Here is a 19,113-nt window from a genome sequence, read left to right on the forward strand (position 1 = left end):
GGGGGCGAAGCCCCCCAAATGCCGGCGCGTAGCGCCGGTACGCGGCGCGAAGCGCCGCGCATAAATTGGCCGGAGGCCAATTTTTTTTTATATTTCATCTCTTGCAATTACATACTGCGTACGGTGCACGCGTCAATATTGCAGTGTAGGGTCATTCCATTCAATCATAAGCTCAGTCCGGCCTATGCAATCTTTTCGCCGAGAATTTTGCGTAATTTCTCCCAGACTACTATGGACGGTCAGGCATAAAAATCTTAGAGACAAAGTAAAAACAAGTGCTTTCTTACTGAAAAAAACCTTGCTCCATACTGCCGTGATAAGGAAGAACGCCGTATGAACGTTCAAGAGTTGCCAGATTTCCTTCGATAAAATGTTTATTTTCGAGAAAAGTCATGCATATTTTCTCTTGGAATTTTCAAATATTTCAGATTAAATTGCGGATAAAATTGTCTGAGAAATTTGAAAAAAAATATCCGTAAGTTTACCAGGAAATTCGCGTTTAATGAAAGGAAATTTGGCAACGTCCGAAGGTTCATGCGGCGTTTTTCCTCAGCACGGCAGCATAACACACAAGCCACTTGAAGTCGATGTTTTGCGCACACGTTTCACTCGTTGACGCGAACTCCTTCATCTTAAGTGTGATAATAAATATCACGTGTGAAAAAAAAAAACCAATCGTTTTTCGAGCTGATATTACCTATCTTGTAATAACAAAGGCCCGTTTTTAGAGAATTTTGGTAAAGTATTGTAGCTGTCTACAAGTCATTGGCAGACAAATTAAGTTAAATCACCTTCATTTGCTTTCTAGAATGGGTTTAAGGTTTCGAACAACAAATTTTCCTTGAAAACTAGTTTCAATTATGTCTTCTTAACCATCCGTCACATCTTCAATTGTCAGGGAATTTCACCAAAATGTGTCAGGGAAATCAGCGAAATATTAGAGTCCCTTTATACCCAGAGTTAAGACAACTCGATTATCAGCTGACTCGCAGCCGGCCTTGGCTGGCCATGGAGGCCGAAACGAGTGCACCCAAACGAACGATATTGAGGGATAAGGATCAGGAATCCTGCGATGTCTGTCACACAAAAACAACATCAACAAACTGATCAATTAAAAAGAAAATGAGATTGGTTTGTGAATAATTTCTTAATCTATTTTCATTTTGGACCGATGGAAGTAACAATTTACTCTTGATAAACCACAATTAGGTAATGTTTTCATTATTCTTGTTCACATTCGAGGTACCGCCATCTTGGTGCACTCGTTTCGGCCTCCATGAGCGAGAACCAATCAGAATTGGATTTTTTTTTAGGCCACTTTCAGCCCAACCAAAAGTGAGTTGTCTTAACTCTGGGTATAAAGGGACTCTACGAAATATCAGGGAATTTCATTTTGTAAATTCTAAGGCAACCCCGGATCCTGCAAATTAGCAACATTGTCTTTTCTCCAATTAAACCTATGGAAATGTATCGATTCTGGGAGGGGTCAGGTGCTCCGACAAGAATCGATTACTTAGCATAGCTTTAAATGGAGGATATCCGGTGTTACCACTTTGCTTGGAACGAGGAAGGAGACGTATTGCGATTGAGTTTAAAGGCACACCTCACATTTCGTAATCCTGAAAAATCATCATCAGTGAAGCTTGCTAGCGCTGAAAGTGTCGTAAGTTAATCATAGCATATCAGTTTTTCTTCGCGGAAAACTCCCTCCCGTCGTAGATAAATGTGTGCACTCTCGCAGTTGTTATCAATTAATTTATCATGTGCACATATCCAAGAACCCACCCCGTAATTATTTCTGTACAACAGCCTCTAGTTTCCTCTGCGAATCGCATTATATGAAAAGAAATTGAGTCACCGTATCCTGTCACGTAATTCTGACAGTGGCGTGGCGTGAATGATCGATGATCGATATTTCCTTATTTGTAGCCATGGTAAAGAATCGATTATTCAGGTGTTCGCTGCGAACACCCTGTTTATCGATCCTTTTCCCCAGGGTTAAAATGGCAGATCGATCGATATATCGTAAAGCACGCCATGTCACTGATTCTGAACTGAATTAATCTAATCTGTATGCCGATCGACGCATAGCTTGCTTAGACAGGCTTTCCGTTGGTTTTTGATCTTAAAGCAGGGCGGTATTCATGGAAAAGTTGGCAAAATTTAATTTCAATTTGTGAGTTGAATCAATTTTTTTGTGGCAACTATTTTTTCAATGTAGTCCTGCAGACTTCAATGCCAGTCCTATGCCATCATATTGACTTCACAGGTGATAGGTATACGTATCCTATGCCTACATATTCTGCAGTGTCAAATTACGGAGCTCTTTGGACCTAAAAGGGCAGCCAACCTTTTAACACGAAAATTGTCACTGCCAATCTGCAGATTCCAATATCAAACCAAGATGGCCAAGACTGTTTTTGTATGAGCGTTCTCTCGCGAAACTATGAGTAAATTTATACAAAAACCAAATAAAATACGCGCTTTACTAACGACGGGTTGCAACAATCATAATGATAAATCACTTCGGGTAATTTGAATTCATAGGTTGGCTGCCTTTTTCGGCCCTAAAGCTCCATGACCTATCCCCAAAAATTACCGACATGTCCGCTTTTTCCGTATGCAGGGTGATCCAGGGTTGGTTGAACGGCCTGATTGGGGGAGCGTGTTCTATGGCTCAAAATTGGACTTTTTTGTTGTATAAAGTTTTTTCCAAACGTGCCCCCAGTCGGAGCTACGCCCCCCAACAAAAAAAAATTCGGAAATTAAGTAGTTTTCCTGAATTTTGGCAACGATTGTGAACAAAATCTCATGAAAATGTGTACTCCCCTGCATTTTTATGCCCTGAATTCATAAATTATCTAAAGAAATTGAAATCTCAATTTAAAGAGGGAGTTTGGGGGTGTTTCGGCTCCTGGAGTCTGGCCGTTTAACCCTGGATCACCTTGTATAGGTGCTCTTAAGTACCTTCGACTTAAAATTGCGTTCTCAGGAGTCTGGCTGCAAAGCGATTCGTGAACTAGACTCACAATTAATCACGAAGAATTTTCGCGTGACCGACCAGGAGAGGAGATTTGAGGCCCGTGCTTAGCGTTAAATCGTTGAGTCAGGAAGGTCAGTGAGAATGACGAATCGGACTGATTATCCCAACATAGTCGAAAGTCAAGCGTTATCAGAGCACGCGGCCCAGCGCACAGTGGATCGAGTTAATGGGAGAGGTCAGACAAAATTTGGAAATTTTAAAAGCTTAACTGCGTTCATACTAAACTTTACTGTTTTAAAAATGGTTTCATTGGTTTCCTCGTGACATTTTTGTTCAGGAACGTCCCTTTATCGTCGAAATGTGACGAATTAAACATAGAAATTTGCAGTTTTAGTTAAAAATTTCATGTCTGCCTCTCTGATTGACTCGATCCACTGTGCGGCGATTGTCCGCTAAGAAGCTCACGCAAGTCTCTAAGATTGGATTCCCGAAAAACGTGAAGACGCAATTCCTTCATATCCGGCAATCTAGGTTGGTTTTTTAAAAAAATTATCCGGCTGCTTTTAGATCCGGAAAACTGAGATTTGTTGGAGAACTTTTAATCGGGTCAGGAGATCCGGATTCTCCGTAATTTTCTGCGAATTTTGGTGTATAGAAACCCTTTCTTGCAATTTGTTTGAGGTCAGCTATTTTCTTTCCCCGGACTACATTGAGTGGCCGAGTTTCGTGACCTTACTTATTCGACTTTCTTTTATGGTCTTTACTTCTTGTTTTCCGTTCTTTCCAGTTTTCCTTCATTTTCTTGAAGAGGGTTGCACCTACTAAACCTCAAATCAGCTTGAAAGAGCACTGAAACTTCTCCCACTGCAAAAAATATTTTAGAACTTTCAGATAAACCCATATATAGAGATAAGACCCATCATTTGAACACTCCAGAAAATGCAGAGTCATCCAGGCGTACATAATGACGCGGAATGTGTTCGATCGCAGCATCTGCAAATTGCGAGTGGACGGTGTGTGAGCACCTCAAAGCATGGTGTACACTCCGGTAGGCGCAGTGTAGGCAATTGGCACGTCAAACGTATATGTGTAACGGTGTAGCGTTTGAAGTATTTCCCCGATGTTGAAGGCGCTTTATCGGGTACGCGCGGGCGCACCTTTTATTGCTCGCGATAATTTTAATTCGCAGCGTCAGTGAATTAATGTATGAGAAGTGCACTCTTTTCACTTACAAGTGCAAGTGCTTCAAATGTTTACAGTAGTGATTGCACATAGATTTTTGTGTAAATAACCTTCACCTGCGCTAATATTTATTTATTTATTTTTTTTTATTTTTTTGTTCAAGTTACTTCGACCGCGCTGATTTATTTTGTCAAAATCATACCTTGACCGCGGATATTCTTTCGATGAAATTATTCCTACGTTGGATATTTTTTCGCTGAAAGTCCTCCGACTGCAGTATTATGGAGGGTGTCGACGGTGAAACTACCAAACCACGTATCTCAGTTTGCGACGTCGCAGACTTCCCATCATACTTTATTTTTTAATTGGAAAACCACTCAACGTTAATTCGCGAAAACTTCCGTGATTTTTCTTCTTCGTGCGGAGAAAAATCTGTGAAAATTGTAATAAGGAATGATATTGATTTGATCTCCTTCAAAAAAGTAAAGTGTGAGTGGAGATTTTTAAACACCGCAAACGAGATACGTGGTCTGGTAGTTTCACCGTCGGTATGAATTCGATTGACATGAATCGATCGAAAAATGAAAACGTGAATTGATCAACATGAATCGATCGATCGCCATGAAACGATCGACGTGAATCAATCGACACCGATTCCATCGACAACCGTGAATGAAGATGTTGCATGTGTGAGGGATTTGCGATTTGACCATTGATTTTAATGTAAAAGTTCACGAGAAACACGATGGTGCCACTGGTTTTCTTTGAAATCATCTATCAAGCTCAAAAAAAGCTCTCGAAGTGAGGCCAAAATGGAGGGGATATCCCACGCCATCCTGAGAGTCCACCTCTACAACAAAACAAACTCTCCATGCAAAGATAGGGAGCAAATATATTGGCAGGGTTGCCACTTAATTTGGGGACTCTAAAATTGAAAACACGGCATCACTGCTAATGTATTTGCTCCCTATCTTTGCATGGAGAGTTTGTTTTGACGTAGAGGTGGACTCTCAGGGTAGGGGGGAATATCCCCTCCATTTTGGCCTCAACTCGAGAGCTTTTTTTGAGCTTGGGAGATGATTTCAGAGAAAACCAGTGGCACCATCGTTATTCTCGCGAACTTTTACATAAGAATCAATGGTCAAATCGCAAATCCCTCACACATGCAACATCTCCATTGATCGACAACCGTGAATCGATCTACAAACCCGTGAATCGATCGAATCGGTGTCGATCAATTCACGTCGATCGATTTACGTTCTTGTTTTTCGATCGTTTTATGTCGGTCGAATTGACACCGGTTTTTAAAAATTTGTCGATCGATTCATGTCTATCGATTCACGTTTTCATTTTTCGATCGATTCATGTCGATCCATACCCTCCCAATATTATTATATATTACTTATACTTTGGTTTTGTGGACTTACGCCCTTTTACTACAAAAAATTTCAACCGTGACTAAGAATATGTTATTTTGTGTTTCAGTACGGGCGCTCCTGCATCGAGAAAGACAAGAAAGCTCAGCGGGGCGCGAAGGTTCAGGCGGAAGCCTTAGCGGCGGCGGCTGCGGCGGCGGCGAGGGCGGCCGCGGAGGACGACGGCGACGGGGACGGAGTCGGCGGCGATGGAGGCGGCGGCGGAGGTGGAGGCGGAGGTTCGGCGGCGGCGTCGCCGGGGGCGGAGGCGGTGGAGGTGCCGCGGATCCTCGCGGAGGCGGCGGCCGGGGAGTCGGAGTTGGACGACTCGACCGTCTCCGAGACGAAGATGGGCGAGATCGTGCGGAACGGCTCGGTCGTCTCCACCAACTCGGTCATCAGCCGCGAGGGGCTCATCCTCGCCCCCGATCCGGAGTGTAACTCCATCGGGAACAACCTCGATGATACAACCTCCAGCGTAAGTACGATCATAAGTCCCAGCAGGCCGATTATTGACATTGAAAGACAAAGCCAGGGACAAAGAAGACAGAAGGGATATGGAGGGATCCTATTGATGGAAGCGGGTGGTTGCAATGGACAAAGGAAGTAGGTAATAGACTAACTAACGGCAATCCACACTGGGAAAAAAAAAACACATTGGATCTAGAGTCCAGGCTCTTAAAAACATCGACAAGAAAAAATACTCTTGATTCAATCAGATTTAAGCTTAAATCAAGAACCAAGCCTCTTAATTTGAGCGGATTTCCTTTTGATTTAAGCTAGATTCTGATTGAATCAAGAGTCCTTTTTCTTGTCGATGTTTTCAAGAGTCTGGACTCTAGATCCAATGTGGTTTTTTCCAGTGAATGAGCTAGCAGTAAGTCCTACCCCAGCGGTATAGGAATAGTGTTCCTGGCTGTCAGGAAACCTGGAAAGTCAGGGAATTCGCAGCAATCTGCGTGACAATTATTCAGGGTGTCCAGCATCAGGATTCTCCCGATTCTACCAGGATTTGAGGTCAATCAGGATTTAATTCCGAACTCATCAGGATTTGAGGAAAAATGTATCGTAAAATCAGGATTTAAGGAAAAATTTATTGTAAAATCAGGATTTGAGGAAAAATTTATCGTAAAATCAGGATTTGAGGAAAAATTTATCGTAAAATCAGGATTTGAGAGAAGTTGGCCGTCGGATCGGACTGCTTTCGCATAGGCTTATGCAGAGATTTTAATTTCTTTTCGCAAAAAATCAGGATTTGGAAATATTATGAAATCAGGATTTGGAAACATTATGAAATCAGGATTTGGAAATATTATGAAATCAGGATTTGGAAACATTATGAAATCAGGATTTGGAAATATTATGAAATCAGGATTTGGAAATATTATGAAATCAGGATTTGGAAATATTATGAAATCAGGATTTGGAAATATTATGAAATCAGGATTTGGAAATATTATGAAATCAGGATTTAGCAGTCAAAAATCAGGAAAAATTAGGAGTTTCAAAAATGGAAAAAAAACTTGACACCCTGTTAATAACATTGATAGATAAGCAAAAAAGGCGATAAGCAAAGGAGACAAAGAGAAAACAGAGCAATCCGATCCGTCCAACGATCCAGGGGTATAGGAACAGTGTCTCTGACGGTCTGGAAATCTAGAAAATCAGGAAATTTACAGCGACCCGCAGGTTCTCTCCTAATAAATTATCCTCAGATCATGGAAACATTTTCCCAGTTACTTATTTATGTCACCAAATAGTTAGCAAAAAGTTTGAAATAATCGATTTCATTTCAAATGAATAACTTTGCAAAAATTCTTATTCTCCCAGCAAAGCGACAACACTTAAAATCAAAGGCCCATCTTTTTTAAATCTGCTTTTCTTAATACAACTCATCATTGTCACAATGACATTGTGATCCCCATTTTATATCTTTTGTACTCTGTCTTGCATAAATATTAATTGTATTTTACAGACAACAGTGACTTGGTTAGCCCTAACTTCAGTCAAGATTAAGAAAGACAGAAGTTTTCCATTTTAAAGATTGCGAGACGAATAGTGGCACTGAAAGCTGAAGTATTCATATCTCTTTGCAATGAAGCCGTTCCATTCCTGACATAATTTGGTATTCTTTTATTTTTTACAGGGCAAACGACCTCTCTCACGAAGATGCTCACTAGATGATCTGAAGAAAGATTTCGGGTTGTCAGACGTTCTAGCTTTTGTACAAGCGGGAGTGGAAGCTATCATAGAAGATCAAGTCACCTCTAGATTCGAAGCAGAAGAATTGAAAGTAATATTATTTTTTTCCGATCAATCCCACTGAATATTTATCTATATCTCACCTATGCTTTCATCTGAGGAAACTTTCCTCGGGGGTAGCAAATCTCATTAATCGGGAATGTAATACGATATAAAAGAGTTCAACTGTCAAAATATTTCTGACGACTCTAAAAAATTAAGCTTGCCAGTTCAAATGGCTCATAAAATTCGATAATGTAGCATCGTCAAGTGATCAATTACATACAATAAGTGGCCTTAATTTGGGCCATTGCCACCAGTGGCGAAGCGTGAATGATGGATTATCGATATTTCCCCATTTGAAGCTATGGTAAAGAATCGATTATTAATGTGTTCTTCGCAAACACCCTTTTTGTCAATCCCTTTCCACAGGTTTAAATGACATAACAATCGATATATCGCAAAGCATGCCACGCAACTGTTTGCCACAACCTAGTGGCTCTATGCTTTATCTGAGCAACTGGTTAGGAGCATAGTTTTTCAATTGGAAGTTATATAGTTAACTCTTTAGGTCCAAAGCAGCATGAATATGATCCCAAAATCAAATGATTTCATTCTTTGAAGTAAAGTAACTCCTCATAATCAATATCAGTAATATGTTTACTGTCTGACACGTTTGACTGCCATTTCTCAAACACTATTAGTTTTGTTCTTTTCCTCTCACTAACTTTTAACTGTCTCTCCTTTCTTAAATCTTTGATTGTGTTTTTATGTTACAGTCATGGAATCTTCTAACACGCACAAACAGACATTATGAATTCATCAGCTGGAGACTGACAATAATCTGGATGATCGGATTCATCTTTCGATATACTTTCTTATTACCCACTAGGATATTAATTTGCTTCTTTGGTGTAAGTACGCACTCGGTCTTTTCATTGAGAAATAACTCTCATGATATTATATTGACAAATTCAACCAGAATCAACCTAACAGTATTTGAATCAATGAGAATGAAAACACACCAACTTGGTAACTCGAAAATGCTCAATTTCCATTAAAGACAGTTAATTTACGTGAAGGTCATTGAAGTTAGCGCATATGTTCCAACTTGGACCTTTAAAGTGTCAATAAGTGCTTGTCTTTCGGCAGCAAAAATCTTTCTCTTAAACTAACTTCTCCACCTATTCTGCAGTTTTGTGTGTGTCTTGATTATTTTCATTTTTCCGAGTTGGTGTGTTTTCGTTCTCACTGATTCATTTTATGTTGCCCAATTTTCTAAATACTATTTTTTCACAAGAAAAATAATTGTGAGAAACTTTTACAAACTGTAATTCCTCAAATTGCCCAAGTTTCTGATGATAACTGAGTGGTATTCTCACTTTTTCATCAGCTTTTTTACTAAGCTTCAGAGAGAATACTATCAAAAGCTGTATTACTTTATTTTATTAAAATACTTTGAGAAGTGAGTTGAAAGTTTTTATTTTGTCTTTGTCTTGATTTTAATCCAAATTTTTCTCTACTTCTGCTCCCAGGTAATGTGGCTAACAATATGTACAGCAATCGTGGGTTATGTCCCTGAAGGCAAATTCAAGCGTTGGCTCAACTACCATGTCTCAATAATGTGTTTCCAAGTCTTGTCTAGTGCTATCTCTGCTGTTATCAACTACCACAATCCAGAGAACAAGCCTAAAAATGGGATCTGCGTTGCTAATCACACGTCTCCGATAGATGTGCTGGTCCTCGCCTGTGATAACTGCTATGCTCTGGTGAGTGAAGAGTTTTGTTAGCCGCCACGCGTTAACTTCCTAAACTCCAGGTTAATGTGGTTGTATTCCCCCATGCTCAAACATAATACAGGAGTTTTTGATTTGAGAACTTAACAATTCAGCAAAAAAATGTTACTTGTTAAACTTCAAAAGTTTCGATGAAGATTTGGAAATTAAATCATTTTAGCTAAAAAGCAACAGAAGCTCTGTGTTTTCTGAAGCATGTCAGATCACAAACTTTGACACTTTGAGAGGTTCCTGTCGTCTATCATTCCTGTAAAGAAATGAGTCGATTTTTTCACCTTTTTTCTCAGCAAATATAAAGTAGGTACAATTCACGACGAGACAGAGTATTAACTATAATATTACAGTTTATTTGATCTTACCAAAATTTTATGTTGAATACTTGACACATGTTCAAAAGGTTTTAATTTAACTAAAAAGTGAAAAATTAGTGTTTTTTTGTCTACATTAGAATTGTCAAATACAAACTCCCTGCCTACAAAAGAAAATCAAAATCAGTGCCAATTAATCATCAGTTAAAAAGAAACTCATGAATACAGCAAACAGTCAGCGTTTGCTTCCACTAAAATCTGTTTCCTCTATTGACAGACAGCACTTGTAATCCTCTCAAGAATAGTTCAGTGCACTGAATAAATTGTTTCATCACAAAGCTCACCAAAATTAATTTACTTAGGGCCAAATTTAACTTCAGGGGACTTCGGTTTTGTCGCAAGCTAGTAGTTTGAGTCGACGAACGCAGAGAACGCTGAATTCTGAAATAATTTTTGAATTATTAAGAGCTAAATGTATGCATCATCGTTACTAATGGCATTTTGATAAGAGGAGATGTATTGTAGCCCTTAATTTCTCACCCTCTTTAGCAGGCAATCACCTCAACTTGCCGATATTGAAAATTCAGAAAGGACTCTGTACTAATTAACATTATAAAATTATAACCGATCAAAAAACCCTTATGAATTAGAGCATTCAGTTTGCTCTTAAAAATTTGTAACTTTTAGTTTTCTCTTTCAGATTGGCCAGTGCCATGGAGGCTTCTTAGGAATTTTGCAGCGAGCCTTGGCAAGAGCCTCGCCTCATATTTGGTTTGAAAGATCTGAAGTTAAAGATAGGGAAGCCGTAGCTCAAAGGTATGTAAATTGAGTCTTCTTTCATCATGACTTAACTTTACAAATCTATGATAATGCTTCAGTTTACCACTTTTTTTTTCATCACAGTAATCACTTTGCATTGACCTAATTGTTTCAATGCAACAACACTGTAAGGTGGTAGAACATTTGAATTCATCCAGTAGGTGAGAGATTTTTCTAACTATTATCTATTGAGAAAAAGTTAGTTTTCAAGTATTGTAAGTAAGAAAGATTCAAGAAGAAATAAGTCAAGAATAACTATCGCCTGAAATGTGAATGAAGTCAAAACCTTTGAAAACTTTGAAAGTTTGATGAAATTACATAAATTACATCATTTCTTTTATTGCTAGCAGTTGCTGCTGCTGGTCTCTCTATTTCTATTTTTATTTTCTTTCCCTACTGATTCTCACAGTTTTGAAATGATTGTAGGATTTGAAAACCTAAACAACAGGCTATTAAAAAAATTGAATAAAAAATACAGGATTTCCATAATCTGATTCTCATCTGGCTCTTCTAAATTACAGGAACCCCTTTAATTAGTAGGAATCAAATGATGTAATTTATTGAAATCGATTAAATCTTATGTTTCTTTCATCAATCAATGTTTTTAAAGATTGCATGCACAGTTTTGTAATGCCATATGGAGTCTTTCATTTCTGGAAGAGATTGAGTCAGTAGAGTGCATGGAAGTCAAAAATGACCTCGTATTTAACATCATGACCGAACAACTAGTCTTGTATGGTTATGGCAACAGGATGACAGAAGAAAGGCAGCCGAAGAAGATGCTTGATTGTGTTCCTCTGGAAGGAAACAAAGAGACACCCAGTGAAAGGATGGTGGCAGGAAATTTTAACTTAATTGAGGAAGTATCAACTCCCTGACAGGCTTCCGAAAGATCGGGGAATGTGACAGTTAGGCCTGGCAGAACACTGTGTAAGCGGCTATCACTTATAAATATTAAGTCTTGAAAATTCCCAGTGTATTTTTTCATTTGTTTCTAGGCAAGAGGCATAATCAGGACTCAGATTTCTTTGCTAATCAATATCATTCTGCTTCCAGGTTAAGAGAACACGTATCGAATCCAAACAACCCCCCTATTTTAATTTTTCCTGAAGGAACATGTATAAATAACACATCTGTGATGCAGTTTAAGAAAGGTAGCTTTGAAGTTGGCAGTGTTATCTATCCGGTTGCCATCAAAGTAAGTATGAAAATAATTACGATAATCTGTAAGAAAATAATTACTAGTCATAAAAGAGCAATAAATATTAACACGCCTTCTGCAAGACCTCAAATCTGAAGAAAATTTTAAAAAAGTATTTTTAACATATTAACCGCAAAGGGCCCAGCTCTCAAAGTTCTCAACATTTTTGGTGAGCAATTTTTATGTTCTGTCAGTGTCTCAGATTCAACAATTGCCAGAAGTTGTGTAAAGGGTGGGGTGGGAGGGAGTCTAGCGGAGCAGAGTGAACGCTTTACTCAGCTTAAATCTCTAAGACCATTACGCTTGCACAGAGTTTACGGAAAATTTTATGTGTGTAACAGAAAATTCAAGGCATGAATGGACCACTAGACAAGGTACGAATTTAAGCAATCTGATACAAGTTTCTTAACCAGAATTTCACGTAAAACACGATTCGCACAACGAAAATTACTGAAACCAACTCCTAACGAAGATATCAACGTTTTTATTTCACATTTGTTACAAGGAATTTCAACTGCCCGCTCACAAGAAACTCAAAGCTCTACGTGAGTCAAATCGCGCACTACAACGGTTTCAGCAAGGTTTTCAATCTAGCAATGTTCATTTCCCACCATGTGTTGTTCAAACTATAAGCAATTTGCTATAACTGAGCCAAAGCGTCAAGATTGAGGTTGCCAGTTTTTTATATCGCAGAGACTATCATGATAATGTTCAGCGCGTGAATCACGTAGAGCATTGAGTTTTAATGAGCGGGTGGTTTGAATTCACGCATCAGGAATCATTAAATATCTTTGTAAGGTGTTGATTTCGGTAATTTTCGTTGTGCGCATCGTGTTTTACGTGCAATTTTGATTAAGAAACATGTATCAGAATGCTGAAATTCGTACCTTGTCTAGTGGTCCTTTGTGGGTCATTGGCGTTTAGTGTGTGACTGTCAAAGTTCAAGCAGTTTCCAACTCTGATTTGTTTCAAGTCGACTTTCTTTGAAATGGTATTTGCCATCGATCTATAACTTGCATTTCCATTTTCTTATTTATTTTTAATTACCTAGTTTAGGTATGCTTCATAACATGAAGTTCACATTTTATCAAATGAAATATTTCATTCAACAGCCTCATTTGACTTTATTTCTTACTCTGTATTTAGAAGCCTTTAAAAATTTAAGAAAGAATAATCCAAATGAAAGAGTTAAGGTTATCGGTAAATTGAATATTTAAGAAATTTTCTGAAGGTGTGTAAACAAAGGCTTAATATCATCGTGTGCCATGCTCTTTCATTCCTCATAATTTTAGTTTAGCTCAGTCCCACAAAGACATGTCTAGCCTTTCAGGAAAGTCAATGGGTTGCGGCTGTTTGATAAAAATGCCTCAAAGACTTTCTCTGATCACACGCTTTATAAAGTGAAAATCCTCTCTTTTTCTCCGCAGTACGATCCAAGATTTGGGGATGCCTTCTGGAATAGCAGCAAATACTCAATGATGCAGTACCTGTATATGATGATGACCAGCTGGGCAATAGTCTGTGATGTCTGGTACTTACCGCCCATGTACCAGGAGCCTGAGGAATCGGCAATAGATTTCGCTAACCGAGTGAAGAGAGTCATTGCCAAACAGGGTGGCTTAGTCGACCTTATGTGGTGAGAAAATTACATCATTTATTAAGAGTCCACCGCAAATAAGTTTACGCACTTCTAGACTGTCTTGTCATCTTGATACTTGCATTTAATTTTAATGCTAAACTGACATCAGACAATCTCCCATTGTAACATTGTAAAAGTGTAAACTTATGTGGCATGGACTTGATGCTAGATGCATAGCTTTTTTCTAGATGTCTCTAGGGAGTTTGTAGAGCTGATTAAGAGGGTGAAATCGTGAGGAAAATGTTACCTTAAAAGTGGACCACAAGACAAGTTACGAACAGTGGCGTGGCGTGAATTGCGATGTATCGATGGATCTGTCATTCAAACCTATGGAAAAGGATCGATATATTGATTATCAATCATTTACGCCACACCACTGGTTACAAATTTATCACTTCGATGTATTTAGCCTCTTCTAAATTTCAATTAGAGCAAAATTTTCCAAACAAAAATTACTGAAATTAACTTGTAACCAAGACCTCAGTGTTTTTATTCAGCAGTGGTTTTGAAAAATTTGAATTTCCAGCTCACAAGAAAAACTTGAGTCTATGTGAATCAAATTTTGCACTGCAACGGTTTCGACAAACTTCCTTAACCTAGCGGTGTTTTTTCCCTTCTCATGTTGTTCAACATGCAACAGTACAGTCAAAGGACCTATATCGAGGTTTTTATATTTAATACTGCAGAGACTGTAATGATAACATTTTTTGTGCGTTTTTACTTAAGTAGATTATGGTCTTTTTTTTTTATTAGCAGGAAGTCTGAATTTATGTAAAAAAAAAACCTGTTAATATCTTGGTTTGGAAGTAAAAAATTGCACTTATACGTTTTTCTTTTTCTTTTTTTACGCACGATAGCAAATTCTGGCAATTTCATCAGTAGGATCGCACTTAAGAATAGTTTTTTTTTTTTTTGTATAGAGATGAAGACAATCTTTTTGTCTAGTAGATAGGTAAAGTCGTTTCACAAAAATGCCTTCCTACTCTGATACACAGAACTTGTAAACTCAATAAGAAAAATTTAGGAAGGGAAGAAATGTATAGCAAGCCAAAATGAGGTTAGTGCTCCATAAGGCTCAGTAGACCTTTTTGTTTTTTTAAATTAAGAAGTTTAACTTACAGATGTGGAAAATGCTTATCTTACATCAGGGAGTTGAATTTATAACTGTTTGATATGAATGTTGTTTTTTATTTGAAATTTTGGTGCTTGAATTTTAGCCCATTCTAATGGTTTATTATGCAATGATCGCCTACTAATAATCTATTATTTTTCAGGGATGGCCAGCTAAAGCGCATGAAGGCAAAGAAAGAATGGAAAGAAAAACAGCAAGAAGAATACAGCAAACGTCTGAAAGTTGAGTAAATGCGCAACGCTCTATTCCAGTGATAAATGTGCCTGAAAACTAGTATAAAGAAGTGTACAGTGTATTTATTTATCGTTTTATTTTATTATTTATTCAGCTTCTTGTTTTGTTTGATGTTTTCTTAATTGTATTTACTTACTGGTGGCCAGGTTGTGCCGAAAACTCACCAGACGTCACTCTCATCCTTGAAAAGTTTCCTTACGTACCCTATTAAAATTTCGTATAAGGGTAAACAATGCGGGTTAAACATAATGAATTGTTAAAGCTTTGCTTTGGTTTTATTTTATTTGTTTTTTTACTGTTAAGTCGAGTTAAATTTCAAAAATACTTCCAAAAATGAGCAATACTGTTGAAATTACAATGGCAATTGTACTAATATTTTTCTTAGGGCTCAAGCGCCAAAATCCAATTTTCAAGGAAAACAAAATAAGGTGTGTCATTCGGCATACGTTCTATCTTTTGAGCCCAAAAAATGTATGTTACAAAAGAACCTACTTTAAAACTTGAAGCTCAGTTTCAATTTGTAATCTTTATTCTTGAACATTTTTTGGGCTGAAAGATTGAACACACATCAAATGGGGTATGTATTCCCGTTTCCCTCAAAACTTGGATATAGCGCTCAGGACCTTTGCAAAAATATAATTTCAATTGTGAAATTTTTTATCAAGGAATGTAACGATCCTTAATGTTTGGCTGAAGCTATTTTTACTTTCTCTATGTTTGTTTGTAGTATGGTTTTTACATAAATTTGTATCCCTGTAAAGAGAGAAGAATCCTTGCGTATTTAAACCAAAATTGAGAAGGGAAGTTCATGAATAAATTGAGGCTCCATCTCAGCTGATAATTAGAAAAATGCAAGTTAGAAACTAGAACGATCAACTTTCTTGCATTCTTCTTTTAATGGTCTGAATTCATTTTTTTTACCTATCAATAATTGAATTATTTTAATTGTCGACCTGGTGTATTTTGAAAAATTTTAATTTTTTTGGCAAATCTAGTTAAGTGATAAATCCGGTGATTTTTGACAAAATCTGAAAACCGTTCACTTTAGCATCTACTTTTCTATTGATTTTTTAAACTTTTTTTAATTGTTAACATCTTTTTAACTCGATTTTTTTAATTCTGTAGTTTTAATCCTCTTTTTAGTGTTTTCCCTGTTTCTGCAACTTGTAACTTTTGTAAATTCAAACTCTCTTTTTATATTGCCCTCTCAGTTTGTATATAATCTAGAAGTGTAGATTATCTAATTTTTTTTAGCGCTGTTTTTGTTAGTCATATTTTTATTGTTTTTAATTTTGATCAAGCTCATTTATCGGTGTCTTTTATTTTTAGGAGGGCTGTTCAGAAGTCTTTTCATTCACTAGGCATAATTTTTCTTCCATATGGTTGAGGAAAAAATTAAGAATTGGGGGCATTTCTACCTTATTTGCTTTGGATCCATTCTGATTTCTTGGCAAATGACAAAAACTTTGCCGTACTTTTTCAGACTCAACAAAGTGATTTTAAAATCCTCTGCTAAATCTCTCTCTAGAATATTTTGCTGATTTTCTCTATCGCTTTTGCTTTTAGATCGTTCTAGCTTTCAATTCATTTAAAGTAACCCCAGAATATTTTGTAACTTTAGTGAACACCAAATCTTTTCACTCAATTTTAATTTTTCGAAAGCTGGTCGCAAGCCATTGTAAAGTTCTGAACAAAGTTGAGACCATCTCTGGAAAAAGCCTTATCAGCAATATTTAATGAAGAATTATCAGCATTTCTGGCTTAACAATTTTTCTGCACTTTTATCATTCAACGTTATTAATTAATTGTAATTTATTGTACTTGGAGCTCTTCTTTGTAGATTTTTCAAACATATCAAAAAATTGTATTGAAGACTGGAAAACTCAAGAAAATTGGTCAATGAATTGAAAATTATGGCTCTCACAATGCGCACAAACTGAATTCCTTTTGTTACTATGTATGGACGGTGAAATTAGGTAGACATGTATTTCGATTTACAGTGTTAAAATCTCATATCGCTACCCTTTTTTTTACCCACTACGGTTAATGATTATATTTTTTAACCTATTACGATTATTGCACAAAACTTCCTGTGACTCTGCTGTTCTAACGAAGAATATCCTCACTAAAATTCAAGCAGAAAAGTTGTGTAAAATTCTCTGGAAAAAAGAGTAGCAAGAGCAGAAAACATACATCATTATAATTGAGATAATTGTCTTTTAAGCCCCTTCACCGATGTATTACAGTACTCTCAGATTTCAATCAGCATTCAGATTTTGATGAGAGCATCAAGAGAAGACCAAATTCTTCATTTGAAAATAAATATCTGAACCATTATTTGTGTCTGAAGTTTGAAATTCAAACAGACGAATTTCTGAAAATTCTCAATGGAATACATTTAATACAAGTTTTCTATTTTTAATTTCTGGAGATAGAAATGTGGACTAGATTTCAAGATAAACCTACGCATAGGATATCTATGCTTACCTAATCCAATAACATTCCCAGCTATCATTACAAACCTATTTTCTCTAAATCTGTATCTGTAACAAAGTACTATTCGGTTTTTTCTTTCATTTGCCCTGTATTTGATCTAATTAAGTATGTGCTCAGTGAGCTAAAATCACTGAAAATTAGAAAACAAGTGATAAAATGCTCCAACTTCTTAATACAGCTTGACATTTACAAGGGCGCTTACACTTCACTTGTTTTTATTCTCATCTAGAAATGTGAGTATAATTGTTTTGTAAGTGTATTGAATTGATCAAGATGTTTTTCTATCTTGAATGATAAGTGTTGGATTCATAGTCGTTCTTTAAACCGTTCCTTTGGTTTATATTGTGGTTATGGGAAGTTGAAGGAGATTTTTAACATAGCATCACAAGGGCAATTTCATCAGTCTCTAGTCAAATTAAATAGCATAACTTTGGAAATTGACCCTTCATGGAATTTGAATGATTTGCCACCGCAAACAATCATGAAAACATAAGAAAATTTCTTGCAGGTTTTGAAAATTTTAAGGTAACTCTACATGTACTTTAAAGGTTGTCACAATCACAAAAAAAAAAAAAAAAAAAAAAAAAAAAAAAAAAAAAATTGCACGTTTTTAATTTTTTGTCATAGCAAGTCATTGAAATCCCTTACATGGGCCTATCTTGAAGCTTCATGATTTAATTCGATTGGAGATTTGTCAAAATTGTTCTATTTTAATGCTTTGTTAAACAGCTCATTAAACCTCTTTCAATCATAATGTGAACCATATGAGACTTTTTAGGGAAGGAGCTGTCAAAGGAACGGCTACGAATACAGCCCTCAAATTTGCAAAAAGTATCCCCAGTCCTCTCAAAAAAATTAGAGGAGAGTATAAAAAAGAGCATGAACTGGAAAGAAATTAATCCAGGAACAAAATCTTGTAGTGAGGTCTTCCTGTACAATAAGATTTTTCAGCTTTTTTGGGGCCTAGAGTTTTGATCACCCTCCAACTCTTGTTGTCTCATCAAGCCTCCTCCTGACTCTATAGGATTCGAGGTATCTTCTACCAGTTGACTCTATTATTTCTGGTAGAGCATTAATTTATTAAAAGGCTGAGCATTTTGTTAATTAGATTTGTTTTAATCTGTACCTTGTTTGTAAATGTGTACTGCAGCAGTTTATTTGTACAGGTTTTTTTGTTTTTATTAACATTGTTGTATATCAGAGATGAGATTGAATTGGAGAAGAGTACATTTTTTATTGATAAATTGATTATTTTTCGTAAACTTTGTTTTTCATTGATCTCATATTTCCTAACCCATTGACATAAACGACTGGCTGGGAGCCGCCTGAGCTGTGCCGAGTCATTGAATATTAACCGACAAGAAACGCAACATGGTTATGTCTCATGGTTTTCCTCTCTTCCCTGTTTCCTCTTCTTCTTTCTCTTTCTTCTCATTCTTTTTGTCTTCTTCTCTTTTCCTTTTCCCTCTCTTTTTTACTCCTTTCTCTCTCTCAGAGCGGAAATACAAAAAGCCTGCTAAGTCAAAAACAGCGTAAGGGAAGCACTTACATTAATGACCTATTATCGGTGAACAGTGAATGCCCATGAGCCCAAATTCAAAGCCAACCTTCATACAGACAAAGAGCAAGCCATTAAAAAATTTGAGCGATTCTGACGAAAGTTACCT

General features: G+C 36.9%; 1 protein-coding gene across 1 annotated transcript in view; it reads left to right on the forward strand.

Moving 5' to 3' along the window:
• Gpat4 (Glycerol-3-phosphate acyltransferase 4) overlaps window positions 1-18,708 on the forward strand; it is a 44,912-nt gene extending 26,204 nt beyond the window's left edge. Inside the window, exons 2-9 of the mRNA XM_019052570.2 lie at window positions 5,651-6,058; window positions 7,727-7,873; window positions 8,601-8,735; window positions 9,357-9,590; window positions 10,626-10,741; window positions 11,801-11,942; window positions 13,373-13,581; window positions 14,859-18,708. Of these exons, the coding sequence (XP_018908115.2) occupies window positions 5,651-6,058; window positions 7,727-7,873; window positions 8,601-8,735; window positions 9,357-9,590; window positions 10,626-10,741; window positions 11,801-11,942; window positions 13,373-13,581; window positions 14,859-14,946 (1,479 nt within the window). The 3' untranslated portion in view covers window positions 14,947-18,708. The remainder of the gene's footprint in view (window positions 1-5,650; window positions 6,059-7,726; window positions 7,874-8,600; window positions 8,736-9,356; window positions 9,591-10,625; window positions 10,742-11,800; window positions 11,943-13,372; window positions 13,582-14,858) is intronic.
• The last annotated feature ends 405 nt before the right edge of the window (window positions 18,709-19,113 follow it).

The sequence above is a fragment of the Bemisia tabaci genome, chromosome 10 (genome assembly GCF_918797505.1).
Source record: "Bemisia tabaci chromosome 10, PGI_BMITA_v3".
Taxonomy (NCBI): Eukaryota; Metazoa; Arthropoda; class Insecta; order Hemiptera; family Aleyrodidae; genus Bemisia; species Bemisia tabaci.